We start from the raw sequence: 21,014 nt of genomic DNA on the forward strand, positions 1-21,014 counted from the left end.
TCAAAATGAGGACTTTTGAGCATTGTGAATAATATCAACATTATCCAATTCATATTATATGATTCATATCCTGTTTTAAACATTCAGTGGTCTTGTGTGAAGTTGACCTGTGTTGGGTAATTTTTCCTCTCTTTTTGTTGTAACCACAGTCCCCATCAGCTGTGGCTCACAGGGAGATCCCTTCTGCTTTTAGTCCTTTTTATTCAGGCCCTTCAACATTTTGGGGCTATTGTTAGGAGACTCATGATCCTGGTAACTGGAGCTTCTGGTGGATACATTTACAAACCCATGTTTTCCTAAACTAAGCCAAGCAGTGAGTGCAAAGAAAACCTCTCCAAAAAGAAAAAGATCCAACATAAAAATCAAGTCTCCTCCAAGTCCTGTATGACTGGATCCTCTCCGAACTATAATACAGCCTTTGTACATGCTGGTTACATGACCAATAGAAAAGAAAATGCCAGACAGGCATCTTATAATTGCAAAGCTTTAAATCTGAAACTAAAATGATTTGTTTCTATTTAATGTGATGCTGTTGTTTTATTTGTTGTAACTACACCAGTGCCTGGAGTCATTATACAAATGTTTGTATGACAAAGTGCTGATTGCCAAACTAAAGGCTTTATCTGTGAATGAAAACCATGTGAGCAGAATATGTACAGTAACTTAATTAACGCAGTAAACTCTGAGCTCTACACTGCATGTCTCCATAGTAGACCTTCAGTCATGACTATTAGTGTCATTCCTATATCACACAGAAGGCGCTAGGTCTACAGTCCTAATGATTACTTTTTTGTTTCAAAATGATCTTAATCACATTTATTTTCATTCATTCTCGCTTCATATCAGACACACACGAACGAGTCAAATTTGTCCATGTTCTATGTCTTAAAGCTGCCAAACTCAGCTTCAACACTATCAAGGAATTCATATGCATTTAAGAGTCCTTTCCATACTGTGAAAGGCAGATGGTGTACTGTAGGTGGATGTAAACAACACATTCAACAGACTGTATACATGTCTGTATTGTTAGATGGTGTTGATTTCCTCTTTGAACTCTTGACTTTTCTTTATCTGAAAAACATAATTTAACAGCAGCAAGAGAAAAGTCGCAGGAAAGGACACTGATATTCAAACACCACCTAGTCTTTCTAAGAAACCCTGAGGTGTTGATGAGGCTGTGAGCACATGTTAGTAAAGAGGTAGGTGATGACAAAGATGAGCTCCATAATGTGATTTCCCTGCTGAGTGGAAGAGACAATACTGAGCTGCAGAGTTCATTAGATACTGCTGGGCTGCTGAAGCTGGCTAATGAGAATCTGGCATGAAGTCCCTAACCTGCACCCTCACACACACACACATGCAGTGGCTTATACAGATATACATATGACAAACTGAACTCTTTAGCCAACAGCTACTGTAAAGGCCTGCAGTGTCTGATATTAAAATGGGAAAATGTCCCTAAAACACAGTCACACTGAGAGTAAGGGCGCGGTGTAAAAGAAAAAAAAAAGCTTGAGCGAAGAAAAGCGATAACAAGATGTGAGCATAATCCTCTATTATCTTTGTGGGTTTTCTGTCCCAAACATGCACCAACATTTCATTATCCTCTTCCCCGGAGCACACATGCACCACCGCTGGGGATTTGTGCCATCTGAATGTCATGCAGTTCTCTGGACAACGTGGGTTTCTATTCTTCTTGTAGCATGTTCAGTAGAGGATAACAGTGCAGATATAATGAGCCTGCTGGAGTTTTGTGCTTTCACAGAGAGCAGTAAATGGCAGTAATGCGAGTTAGTGTGGAGCTGAGCTTTTTTCTGTTTTGGGCTTTAGTGAGAAGCACTGGGTTGAGTTTTTTAAAAACTCCCCAAGCCACAAGAAAACAAACACCCTGGGAATGATAGAGAGGTACGAGTACTTACAACTAGTTGAACACTGATTCTTTTTCTTTCTTTTGCGACAAGTGTTGCGTGGCACTATATCAGGGTTTGTTAGAGCTTTCAGCCAGAGCTGTCACTGTGTGAGCTTTGGACATGTAGACACAAAAAAATGAATCACACACAGAAATAGACACTGCACCAGCACACACGGATGTACAAGAAACATGGACAGCATGTGTTTGGAGCCATATCAGGCAGTGGCAAGCACATAGAAAAGGCAGCTTTGTCACTGCTCCATAAAGCCAAACTAACAACATCAACCGTACTGTTCTCACAGGATGACCAGACCAAAATATGTTGCCTCCTGTGGCCTGTTTTTCTTTGACTTTTCTTGCAAACTTTTTTTTGCAAACATCACTTTTGTTTAGTTCCTGCAAATGCAGTGTCAAGAATTAGGGCTGTTATCTAGTAGCCATCTACTGTTGTGATAATGATGTTACAGTGCTACATACACCAGTTTAATGGACCCCCATTATTGTCTTGGTGAGTCACCTGCTTGTTTTACTTGTTCAGCGCTGCAATGTCATCTGGACCTGCTCATCATTTCTTATCAAGATGACAAGAGATGTGCTCATTCATCTTTTGAGAGGGCTGATTAAAATCTTTTCAGAAAACAAGAGTGAAATGTTCATTATATTAAGTTATATTGAGATGTAATTTGTGTTAAAAGTGAAGATGCATTTATGCATGATTACACACTGCATTAAACACATATGCTCACACTTTTTTAATGCACAGTGAACAGAGCTGTCCACAGTAATTCAGCTACATTTGAATGAGAGCCCACACCATCGCATCTGTTATGTGTGACACAACACAAGAGCACAAGATGAGGGTCATCTAACTGTATAAATGAAAATGGTCAAATGTATAATTGCAGATTAAATTACGATGTCTTATCCACTGAATATGTCATCATTCAGAAACATGACACCAGAGATATCACAAACTGTAGAATTTATATTTAATAGTTAATCTCAGTTTCTGGGAATGTATTATAGCCTGTGAGAAACGCTGATTATCTTGTCACAGCTGTTTTAGTCGAAATAACCTAGTACTTCCAATGCCAGTGAGGACCATTTGTGTTTTTAATAGTTTTGGATTGTGATGGAAATCTGTGGAACAGAGGAATGAGATACATCAGTCTAATATATTCTGCTGCCTTCACAGTTCTGTGCATAAAATTACTTTTTATTAGTTTTAATTTATATATATATTCAAATAATCCAGGTTATTAGTTTTTATTGACTGAGCAAAGAGATTCAGTGGTCAGATCATATGTTGAGAGGACTGAGTGTAATGGTAGATAAACCAAATGACATACAGGAAAAAAGGTCAACATATTGATCATTACATTGTGAGGATTTCCTTCTTTGTTGGTTGGAGTCTCCAAACAGGGAATATGTCTGTGGCATTTCTAGATAACTGAACAGCTTTAATAAAATCTTAAAACCAGCAATGAACAGAAAAAAACGACTAAAGATTAAACGTCTTATCTAAACCATGACGGCTCCACACATGTGCACACTCAATAACAGAGACAGCTGTAATTGGACATACATGCTTTCTCCTTTTCTTCTCTTTTATTTGTGTTGGAGTACACTCACCTCTCTCCACTGTTTGGTTTCCACACCTTGTGTATAGAGCACACACACTGTAGAAAAAGCACCAGACAGGGTTAAAAAGATGAAATATTGTGAAAGAAAAAAAAATGAGAGCGACAAAGACAGATGATCAGACAGCCAGAGAAGAAAAAAAGCAGACAGAATCCAAGTGAGGGTTTTTAGCTTCAGTACAGTGAACAAACAGCCACTGCACAACAAAACTAAGACTTTTCCAAATAAAAGGGAAACATATTCACAAAAAAAGATCAAAAACACACTAATAAGAGAAATACATAGGACAAAAACAGCTGGACAGTGGCAGGATACTTAATGATTGATATACTCACTTGGATCTGACTTTGAGAATGTGTCTTTATCCAGCAGATTTCTGCAAAAAAGAGGAAAGAATATACAAAATGTTACTCACCAATGGCTATCATGTGTCTCATTCGGATATGCTCATATCAGTGCTGTAGATACAGGGCAACCCAGCATTGATGTTGCATTATAAATTGGCATGTCTGTGGCTGACAGCCTTTGTTATTTAAAATGTGGGAACCTCATTTGTGTCATTTGTGGGGTTTTGTCACTATTTTGTGTTTGTTCTTTGTTTCTGGATCTCTACCCACTCTGCTCTGATCATAGATTCACAACACACATCCAAAACTTTAGTCTACTGAGCACTCTGGCAGGAATTTTTCCCTCCACAACTGATGCTATCAAAGGCACCATACACCAGCATTTAGACATAAAAAAATGACAATGGTAGGCATTTTAAATGTGAGATCACTAAAGATTTGAGTCAACATTGAACAGAAGATGAGACACAGTGGCCCTCAACATTGCTCTGTAATGGAGGCTCCTGTTGTGCTGTCAGTTTCTGATCGTTTTTCTCATGTTGATTGTTCTTATTTAAGCATCTTTGTAATTTTACCTGACAACAAAATGATCTGGCACAAAACACACATGTAAGCTCAGCTGTATCTAAGCTACATCTATTCTCCGCCTCTGGCCTTTTTATCTTAGTAAAAAAAAATTTAGAGCCAGAGGATGTGTTGCCGCAGGTCACTGGCAGTTTTTTTACCCTCACTGACCACAGACCAAAGGGACATCTGCAGGTATGTTTACATGGTGGTTAAAATGCTGGCAGCTGAGCAGCTAATTAGCTCTGGGAGTCCCATCTCATATTACTGTACAGGAGGTCATTGGACACATCTGTGTGCAGGACTGTTACAGATTTTAAAGATTTTTTTTTTTACTTGCAAAATACAATATGCTTTTTCTAAATAGCTTTATTCAGTTACTAATGTGTTTTGATATCCAGTTTTATTCACAAATCTTTATGTATCTTACTAGTTCTAAAGTAACTACTTCAATAAAGAAAAAAGGCTCACATAGAGTATGAATACCTTAGTGTTTTTTCACCTGCTGAAGAAGCTGAAGTATGAACAAAGATCATAGCCTTGATCAAGTTTTGTATGATAAAAGCAAATTTAAACCACAGCCATTAAGTGAAGCTACAGTGAAGTTACTTGCATGTGAAGTCTGTAACATGCACAAACCTGTTCATTTATACAGCCACTGACTACAAAATCAGCTGGCTAGCAGGCGTATCAAAGGAAAATTGTTGGTTTGTAATCTCATACAATGGCAGCCTGATCGCCAGAATCTGTTTATTCGACTGATTTATTCATCCCTGTCTTTCACTGCACCTCTTTCTATTTAATGACACTTCACCCATTTTTTTCATGTTGAAGAATAAATATTTTTTGAAGGTTAAACATAGCTGTTTAGTGCTATTAATTACCAGACTAATGGTATTTAACATGGGGCCACTGTGACAAAACATAATATCAGAAGATAACCTGGTAGCCATCAAGTGTTCTGGGACCCTGTGAACCTGAAGTCTGATTAGCGCCTGCAGCTCTGATTTACAGCAAAGGTTGCAGACACAAAATTATAGACTTGCCTGGGAAAGCACAAAAAGGTCATCATCAAGGGTCCCTCTCTCTCATGCTGTGCGCCTCTCCACCCTCCACTCTGTCATACAATCTGTGAAGTATCCAGTTTTTTATGTTTTCTAAACTCAGCGTTGTGCTTCATGCATGAAAAAATGACTGATTAAGACAGGGCATAACCTGTCACCAAACCAGTGTATGATAGAGCCACATGCTTAGAGGAATATCACTGACTGACTGTAGTCATGGAGATGAATGGACTGCTGTGTGAAAAGGAGCACAAGAACCTGCACTGAGGCAGCACCACACCAGCTTTGATTGTGAAGAAAGGCGTCACAAAAACAGCACCTTCCTCCTCTTTGAGTTTAGATAAATTGCTTGCTTGTTTAATCTGTGCTAAAATATTCTTGTGAGACAATGTGTGTTTTAGGTGTTCCAGCAAACTGATCTGAGCCATAATAGTGGAGCAGTAGAATAAAACAACCAAATAATATCAAAAGCAGTAAAGCACAGCGTTTGACAGTTGACTCAGCTCTCCTGTAGTGTGAATACTGTAACGAGGCTGCAGTTCACAGAGAAGCAATCACAGATGGAGGTCATTCTGACACATTTACATGACTGACTCTAGTTTTTTTCCCTCTTAATTCAACCAGTTAGCTCATTAATGGTTTGAGAGTACAGTATATCCTGAAGTTGTGTCAAGCTTCTCTTTAGTTTAACAGCTTTGTAATGCAGGTTAACGGCTTTGACTGTGGACACTACACTGACACGTTACTAACTCTGTTCCTTATATTATTTATTTTATTGCTGTTCTGCTCTCTCCTCTGCTTTTTCCACTCTGTCTCCCTTCATCCGGTCCTGACAGATTTTAATGTATTTTTATGAATCTCTCTCTCTCTCTCTCTCTCTCCCACTCACTCTAACTTAATCTCCACCCATGTTTTGAGTGCCTGTGTCACACCTCCATCAGGCTTGCTTGACCTTTTCATAATGCCTGCCAGAGGCTACTGTATGTGTACGCAGCACTATTACCCTTCGTGTTTTCTTTTGCTTGCTCAGTCTCTGTAGTGACATGAGAGCCTGCACTCCAGATGTCAGAGCCTGTTGGCTCTTCTGACTTTGGGCTTTTTTTCTTGTTTGGTTTTCTCCTGCAGCTTCTGTTGCATAAACCTTCAGCTACATTCATGTGATTTGTTTTCATAAGCCTCCAATTTGATCTTTCCTCTACTCCTGTGTTCTCTCTTTTCTCTTTTATAGCAAGCTGAGAAGACAAATACTGGACAAAAAAGAAACGCATTAAGTCTGAAGTTTTTTTCATATTATTTCCTAATTTAAAAAGACAGAAACTAGCTGCGGTTCACAAATGCCTTTCATTTCAGTGAAAGGTTAAGCAGAGCTCACAGCAGCTTTCAGCTATCTTGCAGTGCTACAAGTATAGTGAAAGAACATAAAGCATCTTGCTATTTTCATATTTTCATGCTTAAGGAGAAAACACTGAATGTATTGTTCCTAATAAGATGCTTTGTTCACTTTAATTTATTCAGCCCTTATCCAAAAACATGTTTAGGTATGTTTGGACCCTTTCCATCAACCAGCCCCAGCCTAACAGCCCTCAAAGCCTACATTAGCACACAATGTGTGCACCAATCCCAGTTTATTTATGCTTCATTGTTGTTGTGTGAATGTGAGTCCTCAAGAAAATTGCTCTGGGACATTATATATCATAAATATGGTAAAGTATGCAAATTATTCAAAAATTTTAAATTATGAGACCAATCAAAAACAATGTAATAAAGGTGCAAAGATTAACCCATACAGCCAGCACGTAGTCACTTTAACTGTATGCTAATAGCAACTAACCCTTTGCAGTAACTGTAAGTACTGACCAACTTTGCAAAATGACATGCAAATATATACACATACCCTATAGTGTATAATGAGACTGTGCACTCAATAATACTGATCATAACTATAAAAAATGAGATGTTATTTCAATCAACACTCTTACCAGAGACATTCTTCCTTCGTAGTGTTTTGTTATTATGGTAATTACTGCTGATTGTCAGTGTATAACTGATCAGTGGTAAATTATAAACTTTCTCTAAAAATGTGTGTACACATAAGTTGTTGGGGTTTTTTTCTTTATAGAAAGACAACTGTAGAGGTGGCAGAGGAAGCTGCTGTTGTTCTAACTGCATCCATAAATTAAATGAGAATAGTGTAGGAGTCTGTTTGACCTTTCATTTATTCAGTTCCTTGTATTTAGGGTTGTTAGCTCAGAGCACATTATATTGGCTTTTCTCATGTCCGTAGAATAATTACATGTGTTGGGAAAAAAATACTAGAAAAACTTCACATCCTCCTGTATGTCTGCATTAAAAAAGTTAATTAAACATGTGTCTTAAATTTTCATTTTTCAGCTTATTTAATTCAAGACTGTGTTTTTAAGACAGCTGAAAACACCACCGATGTGTGGGTGATTTCAACACACTGCCTATGGTGAATATTGCATACATGCACTGAGGAGAGGAATCTGCAGGACTGTACAGACCATACATATATTTGACTGTTAAACACTGGTTGAGATTCTGATGATGTCAGTAGGCGTTAATAATTTGAATTTTTGGACAATGGACTTTTTAGAAGAATTAATCACATATTTATACAGAGTAACAAAAGAAACTCTGTACTTGTTCATAGCTGCACAATAAAAAAAAATAATTACTGTAGTGTGTTTGTGAGTGTGTGTGTGCTGTACTGCTCTCTCATTGTCTTTTCTAATTTAGTTTTTGTTCACCAGTCCAAAATGATTCAGACCATGTATTCCACTACTGTGCCCTCTCCATCTTTGTCATTCTCACCTTCTGTTTATCTGCTGGCTGTGTGTTATCTCTCTAATGGTCTCTCCATTATCTGTTATGGTTAAACACAGTGTGCCACTGCACTTTATTTTCCAACTTTCAATCAGTCATTGGTTTAAATTTCTCTGTCCCAGCTGGTAATTACATACCAGTAGGAAAAGGTTCAGATCATGAAAACTGCAGGTTAAGACAGCATTGTATAAATGTGCAAACAAACTAGTTATGTGCTAATAAGGCCAGTGTTTACACCATTGCTAATGCAATGTTGTTACACTGATGAGGTAGAACATTGTCTCAACACATCCACATGAATCCTCACCTAACACACTTAAGTTCATCAACTCATCAACTCTTTCCAGTGATAATTGGGGATCTTAGTATGTGTTTTTAAGATGTAAGATTTAAGAAACCCTTATTAGTCCCACAATGGGGAAATTGCATGTTTTAATGTTATTAACCATTTTTAAAAGCAGAATGTAATGATGGCTGACACATACACATACACATACATACATAAAATTATGTAAACTCAATCTCCTGAATTACATTGCTCTATATGTGCTAAACACAGAATGTTATCTTTACGTGTCTTCAGGGAGTATACATTACATACATGTACCAGTTGTGGTTTACACAGCCATGTCCTCTGGGAGCATTAGTGTCCTTTCCAGATCAGTAACTGGTGAGAAAATGACTGTTTTATGGTTACTTTACTGTAGGGAATGATAGATGAGCATCTTATATGGTGAGTACTTACAAATCCATCTTTAATGTCAAGTAGAATATTCAGGTTTTAGAGGTGGGCCACTGTACACACTACTAAAATGCAAATGTATCATTCAGTGCTTTTTACGGTATCAGTGGCATAAGCTGCTGTCATAGGATGCTGCAAAGATCAAATGAATGCATTGCCATGATGGTGTCTACCATCATCAAAGAAAAGCTCAGTCTGCCCATCCATAAAATGTAATGCACTCAGACATTCATGAACACAAAAACATAGTGACAGAAGTTGCAGCTGAATTACACATAAATGATGACTACATAATATATTTGTTATTGAAGGGGTCACCCATCTGTTTCTATTAAAAAATGAAAAGCATGTGTGCTATAAATTCTGTGCTGAGCTGTAAACCTCTGATTAGACCAGTTTGATGTCATCTCCCTAAATCATGATAATAAAACTGTAATGTTTCAAAACATAAATACACACAAACTATAATTGTCTTTCAGTCTAACGTTCTTAAAATGAAATGGTGAATTGTTACTAGGGGTGGGCAATATGGCAAAAATTTTATATCACGATTCTTTAATGATAAAATCACGATCTCGATTTTATCACGATTTGTTTTTACATTGACACTAATTTGCATGTTTCTGTGTAAATGACGTCAGGTAGCCTACTCTGTTACCTCTCAAAAACTGTCAGTAGATGTTAAAGGCAAACAAAAACTCTGATAACGTGCACTCAGTATTAGTTTTCAATAAACATGAAAATTTAAATAATTTACAGAACAAAATTCAAATAGGTTAAAAAGAAGACTAATGTAGTTCTGTAAAGTATTATTCAACAGTCATTTAAACAGACTAAAGTGTGCCTCCTAAGGTTAAACAATAAATACAGTATTGAGACTTAAGTAACTCTTAAAGTTTAATGTGATTTAGAACAAATGATCAAACTTTCATGGGAATCATATCTAAGGACAAACGGAGCTGCTGCTGTCAGCTCTGTCCACCGTTTACTAGAGTTCTCATGGAGCCTCTTCATCAAATGCCTGCGTTATTGTTTTGTTGACGTCATTAGCTGTTGCCTCTGTCTGCATCTGATGTACACACGCGGCCCTCCCACTACACACACACACACACACAGGTGCTGACGGCACAACAGCAGCGAACCTGAATATAACGAGCTGGAAATGTTCAGAAAGGTGGGCGCGTACGCGCTCGTAGCATTATAATACACACGGCCCTTCCACTGCGACACACGTCGCGCGCAAACACACACAGGCTTAGAACACGCGCAGTAACGAACATAAAGGTGGAGTTGGTTTTAGGGACCAGATGCTCCGTTCTCTTTTCGTTTTCAGCCGTAGCTTCCTAACAGGGAGGCTGTCACTGGTTGGTCGTGTTCACATTAAGCGCACTGAGAGTTGGACAAGTGAAAAAAACTCATGCGTCTGCGCGAACATAGAACTGCAATTGATAGAACGTGCTCTATGGACGATAAAACGATCTGTCCGTTCTGGTAGATCACCGATACGTTCAAATCCTTCACGATCATTTATCGTCAAATCGCACAGCCCTAATTGTTACAGATTCAATTAGACTTAAACTACAAATTATCGTTTGTTTTACAAATCTGACAGAAAGAACTTGTGTTTCTGAAAGAGCCTGCGTTGTATCTGAGGCTCTGGTAGAGGCTGTCAATGATATAACTGAAGAAACACATTTAAATAAAGACTCATTAACCACCCATACTTGCTACATCAGCAACAAACACTGCATTTAGAAAACTAAGTGTTTTGTTGACACCGTTTCTTGAGGTGCACTAATCTATTTTGACACGCTGTGTCCTGTTGTGACATTAAGATGATAAGGTTTCACATTAAAGTCAAGGAGCCAAACTTTTATTGGATTTTAATGCTCCCAAACATCAAGGAGTGCTGTGTTTTTAGTGGATAAACCTTATTGTAGTAAATAAGTACTGTGGTAATGTACATTATATTGATTTGCAGACCTGTGCCTGATCAAACATGAACCCGAATAGTAATTCAGGTTGTTGTTTAATCATTAGCTGCCCTGTCATTTGCTTATTTTTAATAATAATTTTTTTAATAATTATAATTTACTTTTTTGTGGGCTTAGAGGTTTGAGTAGAGGAAACAACAGCTGGGTGTCACACTGAGAACGTCAGTGTTGACTATGAAGGTAGAGATAATGCTGATTCCACAGTACAGTGAATGCACCTTGAGAGAAACATACCGTTCATGTATTTAGGCTATCCAACAGCAGAGTGAGTGGTCATGCTGAGGGGTTAATATCAGGTTACTGAAATCTTTCAAAGGATAAACCATGTCTGACCTTGTTGAATGATAGGAAAACCTTTGCCTGACTTTCTGTGGGAGCTACATGTAACTTGGAAAAACAACAATAGTGGTTGATTTATTTTTGACCCGTGTTTACACAGCCATGTGCTGTGTGAATGTAGTGGAACTTGTCACAATGGTACACAGAAACACTTTTCATGGTTTTTCATTTCTTTATAAATTTAGCCAAAGACTGACTGTACAGGAAAATAAACATCAAGAACCCTTGTTTTATTGACTAACATTTGCTCTACTGATAGTTGTAGGTGTCTTGTTTGCACCTCTTCAACTGGTTTATTAATTGTGACACTAAATAGTATGTAATAAATGCATAATTTAATGAATGGTCAATTAATTTACTATGCACACACTCTCCGTCATTCATGTAGGTACACCAATGTAAAACACTTGTCAACAATGTATTTTGGTACAGTTAAATAAATATTAATTCTGCATGTATACAGTACATAAACAGGCACAGTTGCATAACGCACATTGTAAAGACACTCAAACAGGAGGTGGGGGAAGAGTATGGCAAAAAGGTTACATTAGCTGAAACTTCAAACCAACTCCCAGCCAACAGGAGATCAACCAGGGTGTATTCAAAACTAGGTCTGCAGAAACAAGCCTCATCAAAGCAATTCTTTTATTACCTTGTCAAGTGCAACCCTCACAGCATATGCCTTCCTACACACCAGCCCCAAAACAACAATAGTCCTGCCCCAAATCTGAAAGCAAACATCTCCCAAAATTTCTTTAGATGAGGTGCTCATCTACATGAAAACGTCAAAGCTCCAGAGTTTTATTCTAAAGGTGGATGAAGCTCTCAAATGAGCCCAGTGAAAGCCAAGCGGATATTTCTAAAAACAACTAAGACTTAGTCTCAGGAGGATTTGTCTGCAGGGTTCCAGACTGTGGTAATTACTCCTAAATACAGTGTTGTGACATGAAAATGTGAAATAATGTCCTGATCCTTCCCCACAAGCAGACAGTCTCTGTAATTTGGAGTCACTGTATTTTGCAGAACCAAGCAAAGATGAAAAATAAAAAATGTTGAAAAAAACAATCCAACATTTGAGCAGCACGATAGAAGAGCTTTTTCAATTAAATGTATTAGGCTGGATCACTGCAGTATTAAGTATGCCTTTAAGAGTAAGAATAACATTTGAGCAACTACTGCTATGACATAAAATATTTAAAATGTGTCACCAGATTTGCATTAGGTGTTACATAATATGTTTCAAAGGGATCAGCAATACTAAAGGGGTTTCAAACTAACTTCCTGCAACACAACTTCCCTATGTAAATGAGGTTATGAAAAAATATGAGATGCACGGAGGCAGCGGGGGCAGGATTTGGGTATGTATGTCTCTGTGCACAAGGGAGTTGGTGAAATCAAGAGAGTAGAAATGTAAGAGAAAATCAAATGTAAGAACAAGAGATGGAGAGGAGAGAAAAATGTGTGTCAGAGGACGTGCATGTGTGTGTGTGTGAGAGAGAGATGGAACCAAGAAGAGAGAGAGGGAGAAAAATGAAGTCCTCTGAGATCATATCAGAAATAGACTGAGTATAACTGAGTTCCTCTTGCACAGGGAGAAAAAAGGAGCGCCTGTTACACAGACACACAGACTTTGCTGACTTTATTTACAGAGATCTGACACAAACCACAATAATTAGACAGCTCCTTTCCTCTAACCTGCGGGAGGTTCCTCAGCTCTCCAACTCTAACTGCTCTGTGAGCGGGCTAAGAAAAGGATGATAAATATCTAGGGATGAGTGCGTCTTTTTGAAGAGGCGTTTCAAGACATGCAAATCGAGCTGATGAGATTCCTCACGCAGAATAGAGCACAAGTCAGCACAAATAGGCTGCCACAGGCTAATAAGTAAAACTTTGGGAGCTTACAGATTCACTCCTCACTTGTAAATTGATTTTAGAGCATGTGCTGTCTTCTTTTATGCTGTTGTACATTTATTGTTGTTATCCAGTGACATTAAATAAAAATATACACAAAAACTGTGGAAACTGTGCTGCACATTGCACTGAATAATGTTTTAGCCAAGTATTATATACATCGAAAAAAAAGGATTGTGAAATACATGTGTGTTTTGAGAGCCAAACGTTGACACCAAAGGTGTTTTTTTCTGGTGCAAGGAGGACAGTTTGTGGGTGTGGAATGAGTCTATACTGAAAACATGCAGCCCAGGTTTGACCTCTTGCTTGCACACAATACAATAAAAGTCAAGATGAGGGGGAAGGAGCATGTTTTGTTTGTGTTTCTATAGAAAAGAGAAAAGAGAACTAAATCATAACTGGAACTTTGCAACTGAACAAACTGAATACAGCATCTTTTTTTTCTGAAAATAGCTTTTTTTCTGAAAAATGAGAATAAACATAAGAGGAGAAAGTCTTCAAACTAGCAAGGTACTATTCATGTTGTCCAGAGGTGGAGCCCAATTACTACTGCAGCTTCATTAGGAGTGTGGTTTGACAGTGACTTCTTGAGTCTGGCATTACCACAATACATTCAACCAGACCAACCAGTCCTCACCAGAAAGCTCAGTGTAACCCTTAAATATAACATTATTTATTTACTTATTTATTTATTTTTTTTAATATATTTTGGAGGTTTGCAAATGTGCATCTTCAAGCATGCAGGACATGAAACTGTAATGTTGGTCATTTTGTGTTGTTGCTTAATTAACAGAGCAATAAATTACTGTTTCTGAGGTAGAAAGATTTAATGGAAAGAAGCCTCTGTGTTCTGGGCTTTACTGTAAGAAGAAAGTTAAAACAGGACCTATGTGTCCGTGTGACAGATAATTATCCACCTACAGTGTTGGTAATAACACTTCTAGGTTTTAAAAAACACATTCAAAATGCATGGAGAAGCTAAAAATGAAAGAATCTTTTTTCACTTTCTAAAAACATGGTGTTTTCAAGGTCTGTATCCAGTACTGACAATTTTCCACTAAAGAAAAGCAGAAACGGGGTGAGTGTTTTCCTCAAGGACACGAAAACAAGGATGGATTGTAATATGAAGGCTGTCGTTACACCTCTTAAATGAAAAAGCGCCGGCAGAGAAACAAAATGAAAGTGACGAGTGGATGGCAGCAGTGGTGGAAAGGAGGAAAGGAGGAGGAGTTAATGAGGGGTAAGGAGGGAAGAACAAAGTGAAAAGAGAGCAGTGGAGTAACTAGTGGAAGGTGGAAAAAAACAGTGAGCAGATGGGGACAGGAAAAAAGATTATAGAGGATGCAATATAGGAAAATGTGGAGGTGGAGGAAGGTGGGTAATCTGTTTATAAGAGTGGGAGAGGAGCATTGGATAAAGCATATGGAGCACAGTGTTATTACAGCTAGATGATGTATCAGAAATCTTTGCCTCTCAAATTATCACTAGTATGCCGTTTGTCTTTCTTATTACTTGGCTGTTTTATTTTCCTGATAGTCAACTTACATACATATATTCTATGTGTGCTTTGGTACATGCAAGTAATATAGGCATCCACGTTATAACTACAGGGAAACCGTGTCATATTTTACAGCAGTAACAAAACCACTAGCAGTAGCAATTCATAAATAAAGCTCTCTTAACAGCCTCAATCATCAGAGTCCAAACGATAGTGCTGGCATTGCTTTAGTGCCGGATCGATGGCAGAACCAGGCAGGATCGTTTTTCCCACCAGCTGTTGAATTATTCAGGCCAAGACTTCCTCAGGGGAGATTCCTGCTCAGCCTGCCAGACAGACACAGCGAGCTTGCAGCCCTGGCAGGGAAACTCGGGATCATCACAAAAAAAAAATCCCAACAGTAGAGACTGCGTCATGGCACAAGTGACCAGAAGTCAGGTAATGAGCAGAAACTACTGTACAGTTAGGACCCTGACCAATGGGAATCATTGATTACAGTTTAAAGCAGTAATATTTAATGTATGAATCTTCATATTAGACAGGTGAAAACGTTCTGAAAACGCAGAAATACGTTTTTTGGAGGTGGAATATTGAACATATTTATACTTCTACAACTCTGCGCCTTTGATACTGTGAGTGAATGCAGCACACGTTTTGGGGATCAGGGACAAAATAAAAATGAAAGAATACAGTAAAACTGCAGTCCTTGGAAAAAAAAAGTTTGGAAACTGCCTCAGAGTAGGTCATTATAAAAATGTGTGATCGTTTGAGGAAAGTGGGTCGTTATAGAGAGAGGACCTTATTGTCAGATGTCCACCTCTTCCTGCCACTGAGACATGCACTTCTGTATAAAGAGGTACTCTGGACATGACAAAAACTGTATAGCTATATATAGGTCTATAAGATCTCTTCTGCCAAGAGATGCTTTAATCTTTAATCATATTTAGAATGGATAATATGTTGTACCCAAAATATTTATGTTAGTTAAATAGAAGTGCAATTTACTGTTAGTTAAAAAAAAATAAATAATGGCCTCACAAGGGAATTAAACCCATCTCCTGGGAGTCACACCTTCAAATGTGGTCCTCTGTTGGCTTTCCTGTGTGCTGTTATACAGGCTAATAGAAAAAACTGCGAAATAAATCCCGATGGTATTAGAGCCCTTTAGATATCTTTACAGCTGATCTGAGCTTAGTATACAAGGTTACATGGATATCCACATGAAGCCCTGCCAGTTTAGCTAAGAAGAAGAAGAAGAAGAAGAAAGAATACACTAACAGCTTTAGAAGTCCACAATGACTCACTGTAAATAAAGACACATCTAAGAAAGTTTCATTATATAATACCAGTGATGCCTTAGGGGACTAACTACACTTTAGGTGGATAGATACTTGCAAATGTGGCTATATTTGTTATTTGCATGAGTTCACATATAACCAACCACGATAACTGTCTAAAATCACAGATGCAATCGTACAACAACTCACATACCTACACATTTTCCCTTATTCATTATATTTTTTCCACTCAGGGCGTTGGTAGCACCATCATCAAAACCAGTCATCTCACCCACACTCTTTTCACACATCTACAGCTTTGCTGTACCACACATGACCATCTTGTCCAATCACCATCCCATCCTGCAATGAGGGGCACCGAGCCAGAGCTGAAATAGCACTGTGGGCTGAGAATAGGCAACCAATTTCACATCTTCTCTGAGGAGCGAACTCAATCATGCATCATTCACTACAAGATGCTGACTTCCCCATAGTTGGTAAAAATGGAATTATACACAATGTTGGTGGTAGACTGTTCAGACAATTACTTCTCAGTCCCACTTGTGTAATAGAAATGTCAGATAAAATAGAATGTTTTTTTTTGTTTTTGTTGTTGTTGTTTTATAAGTGTCAAGAAATCAGGTTTTAAGGTTCCACAGGTACAGCATGAATTTAATTATCAGCCTAATTAAACATTTTTCAAAATAAAATCTAGCTACAGATCAGCTAAATGACATATTGATAAGAGATTGGAGACATATCATTTTAAAAATACACTAAAAGATCCAAACCTAAGACCACATAGCAGTAGCAGGGTGAGCTTGTTAACTATTGCATGCCAGATATTAGTTCTAATTTTAAGCATCACTGATTAAAGTGGCCCTGATTGATGAGAACAAGCATTAAATTAATGACATGCTGCAAAGAACTTTGTTCAGACCAAGAGCAGAAAAAAATGTACACCAGCCAACCTACTTAGCAACTTAAACTACCAACAGTTCTCAAAGAAGAGACTGGTGAAAGTAACAGCTGTAAGCACTGTAGGTATTCAATCGCCTGCTCCTGGCCAGCGCCAGCATGCTCTTCTAAACAAACTAGTTAATTGTAGTCAACTAAAATGCCTCAATTGAGGTGATGTGGTCCTATTGAGGATGAAAAGGGCCCATCTTTCTAATTGCCAGGTGATGCTAGCTGTCCACAGCTGTGACTCACCTACCTCAATAGCTCTGACTGAGAGCCATTAAGCTCCCAATCCTCTCTCACATATGCTAAGGACAGATGCCTCTACCACAGCACGGGTTTCACAATGGGTGAAATTCACACAGGTAATTGACTGTTCGTGCACCTGTCTTGTTTATCAGAGGGCTTTGATGCTCACAGATACTGTATTCTATTTCATCTTTCGATTTCAGGAGGTAAAACAACAGACTAACAGTCTAACAATGTTTACATGTAGATATTGTTGCACAGAGGGCACAGCAAATCTGCAATTTAGTGGGCTTAATGACGTGGGTATATCTTATTTTTCACATTCCTGACCTTTCCCTGCACATTTGGAAATATATGCTGAATGTGTGCATTCACACTCAGTACTGACAGTACCCACAGCACACTGAACACCTTCCTGCAACAGGTCCCATTACTGACGGTGCCAGCGGATGTCAACTCAGCATTTCAAACTTTGTCTGCAGGTACAGTGTAGATCTCCTTGCAAGAGATGTAGGCAGATGGTAAATTATAGCATTCAATTCAACTCAATTGTATATAGCACCTTTTTCAAGCAAACTTGTCAACCCCCAGGCAAGCAGACAGTGGCAAAGAAGTAGAAATGGGCTTGCTGATGATCTGTAATTAATTAACATTAAACAGGTCTTTCTTTCTTTACAAATACTGCATCTGTTTCCTCCACAGACACTGTTTATTTTTTTTGTGAGCATTGTCATGCTGAATGACTACAGTGTTGCTTCCTCTTAGCTTTGTTAGAGTTTCTCAACAGCTCCAGCTAAGAAAGCCAAATTAATCCAATTATGTAATAAAGTAATAAGACACACTGAGATAGCAGTGGCAGTCCAGTGTAACTTTGATAAAATGCTAATCAGGGATTTGTGAGTTGTACACCCTGGTCAGATGTTAATAAGACAAACATAATTAATGTCTAAAGTCTATTTAGGTGACCCGCAATTCCCAACGTGGAGATGAAACATGTGTAAACACTCTTCAGTCCTTGACTTAAGGGAAGATTAAAAACTTTTTTTCTTTCTCAGTAGGAGCAAGAACTGTGCAAGTGACTGATTGGAATACGTTTACCATGTGAAAAACGGCTTTGTTATACTGGTGTATTCAAGCACACTGCAGGCTTCTAGCCAAGCTATAAAAATTATGGTGATTTAGAGCTTTTTGTACAATTAAATGATTCCATTTTGAACACCTTTTACCGTCACAAAACATCAGCACTCTCCTGTATTGCCTGGTTTTGTGCCTTAAACATAGCAATGAATGGGGACATTTTTATCTGACACCAGTGGTGGCTGGTGGTGAAATTGATTGGGTGGGCTAACAAAAAAAATATTGTCATATGCACGCACATGCGCACACACACGCAAACCGACTGACAAATTTTCACCGGTACAATGACTGGGTGACATGCATTACGATGGATCTGAACTCTTATCATGTAGCTACACTGGACCCTGAATAAAACAATGAACAACAGCACAACTGAGGCCAGGCAGGAGGGCTTTTGTCCTTTAAACAGTTCATAAGCTGGGGCCTACCTTATTTAAAAAAGAAGTTGTTAACGACCATGTCATTAAAGTCTGGTGTTGATGAACTCCCGCTCGATAGAGACCATAGCCAGGGCGTTTAGTCTGTCCCGTCCCATTTTACTCCGTAGAAAAGACTTTATCCGTTTAATTGTGCTGAACCTCCACCTCATGTTAGCGCCCGCCATTTGTCGCCTTCTTCTTTTTTTCTTCTTCTTCATCATTTTCTTTTTCTTCTTCGGTAAAGTAAATCACGAGGGCGTGAAACGACACCTGTCAATCATGTAACCGGTGCCAGCCCGCTGCTGATTGGTCACTTAGCCCAAATGGTCACCAGATGGCGAGGGCGGGACATGATACCTGTCAATCATTTACACCCGGAAAATAAGTAAGAGCAGATTTGATGTGCTCGGGCTGCATTAAATTACCCTATTTAGAGATATCTTGTGTTATTCTTTTAACTATTTGGTGCTGTTGCCAACCTCTTTTGGAGCTGACAAACACTAATGACAACTTTTCCGCCAACTCTGAAAAACATAACGATGTCCCCTCCTGATGACGTCACTTTCGCACAAATAATACATTTCTTACTCAAAGGGGCGGACACGTATTTCACAACACACAAGCAAACAAGATACACAGGGAGGGGGAGGATGTGCATGTAAAACACAACATACAGCCTAAACAGGGCATGAGGTGATTATTCAATAAATTCAATAACTGTAAAACACATCCTAGGTAACATACAACAATAGAAGCACAAACAAAAAACACAATATGCAACCCCCCATAGGACACAGGGAGTCAGTAAACATGCTCTCTGTGCTCCCCTGTGCTCTGCTGATGAGCCCCAGGAAAAGGGGAGGCACGACCGCCACTCTCAGTCCCACAGGTACACACTCTCAAATCCCTACCCTCCATTTGTAAATTGTCCATCCCTGAAGTGAGCTGTTCCATGGCACGATCGAGTTTCTCTGTTGCATTAGCATTACAGTCCACCACACTTCCCGGAGGTGGATTGAGATCAAAACAGCAGGGTGTGGGTTGGAGTAGGGCAAACCAGGTGTGATTCTGCTGTTTATCTACTAGTTTTTGCCTTCTGACACAGCAACAATCATAGTTGTGGTTTTGTGAAGTTAATTAGGATTCCAGAAAAAAAATGATGTAGTTACAATATTGTGAAGATTCTCAGATTTACCTGAGTTTGACTGGAATCCAAAGCAATCTGAGAATTTTGCCTCACATCAAAGGATTTTTCATGGGGCCACAGCAGCCTCACCCACCCGACCTGAGTTTAAAATTAGCCCTTTAACATAACATGTTTACTCGTAACACACTTTTTAGCTACTTACAAAACAGAGAGAGTTTGTTGCTTTGATTTTTCCAGACCTTCACCAATACATTTTGACTTTGTCTTCCCATGGTTTCTCTGCTTCTTCTGCCAGATACTCAGCAAGCCCCGTCAGCCAGAGAGCACAGATCAAAGCCTCGTTTTAGCCTCTCAGCCACTAAAGCCAGCATGACAGTGAACCATCATTAACACTCGCAGAGAGTGTCACCCCTCTTCCCTTGGAACTAACATCACTTATGTTCAGTGCCTGTCATCCACAGCCTCACCAGGCCTTGTTTGCATTCAAGGAGATTCTCTCACCTAGACACAAGAGCCACGAGATACAAGCTCAGTACAAGTATGGAGGATGGAAGAGTTTGATGGCTACAGGAATGAGACAGTTAATTCTCAGTAGCAGAGCAGACAGAGCCGATTATAGGCATCGCTCTGTGAAGACGCTGACAACTGAACAGTGCTGCTGTCAGGACTGGAGGGGATTATTGGGTGCAGAGTGAGGAGCGACGGATAAAAATCAGCATCCTTATAATATCATCATACTGAAGGCAAAAACAGGTGCAAAGATGATGACATTTTTGACATCATTCATTCATATGATTTATACAAAACAAACGTAAAGGAAAATATTGCTGATAAATGTAGATGCAAGCTCTTGACATGTGCACATTTGACCTTTTCAGCATGCCCACAGTCCACTTTATTGATTTAGTGAAAGCATTAGTCACAGTCTGTCCATCAGCGTACAGAGAGGGCAAAAAAAAATTAAAAGGA

The 21,014-nt window shown here is 38.8% G+C and overlaps 1 protein-coding gene across 1 annotated transcript in view; it reads right to left on the reverse strand.

The window, feature by feature from the left end:
- Window positions 1-21,014, reverse strand: part of LOC114435631 (copine-5) — a 93,127-nt gene that overhangs the window by 64,842 nt on the left and 7,271 nt on the right. The window contains 2 exon segments of the mRNA XM_075353404.1: window positions 3,545-3,591; window positions 3,889-3,929. Coding sequence (XP_075209519.1) covers window positions 3,545-3,591; window positions 3,889-3,929 — 88 coding nt within the window.

This window comes from Parambassis ranga, chromosome 5 (assembly GCF_900634625.1).
Source record: "Parambassis ranga chromosome 5, fParRan2.1, whole genome shotgun sequence".
NCBI classification, from domain to species: domain Eukaryota; kingdom Metazoa; phylum Chordata; class Actinopteri; family Ambassidae; genus Parambassis; species Parambassis ranga.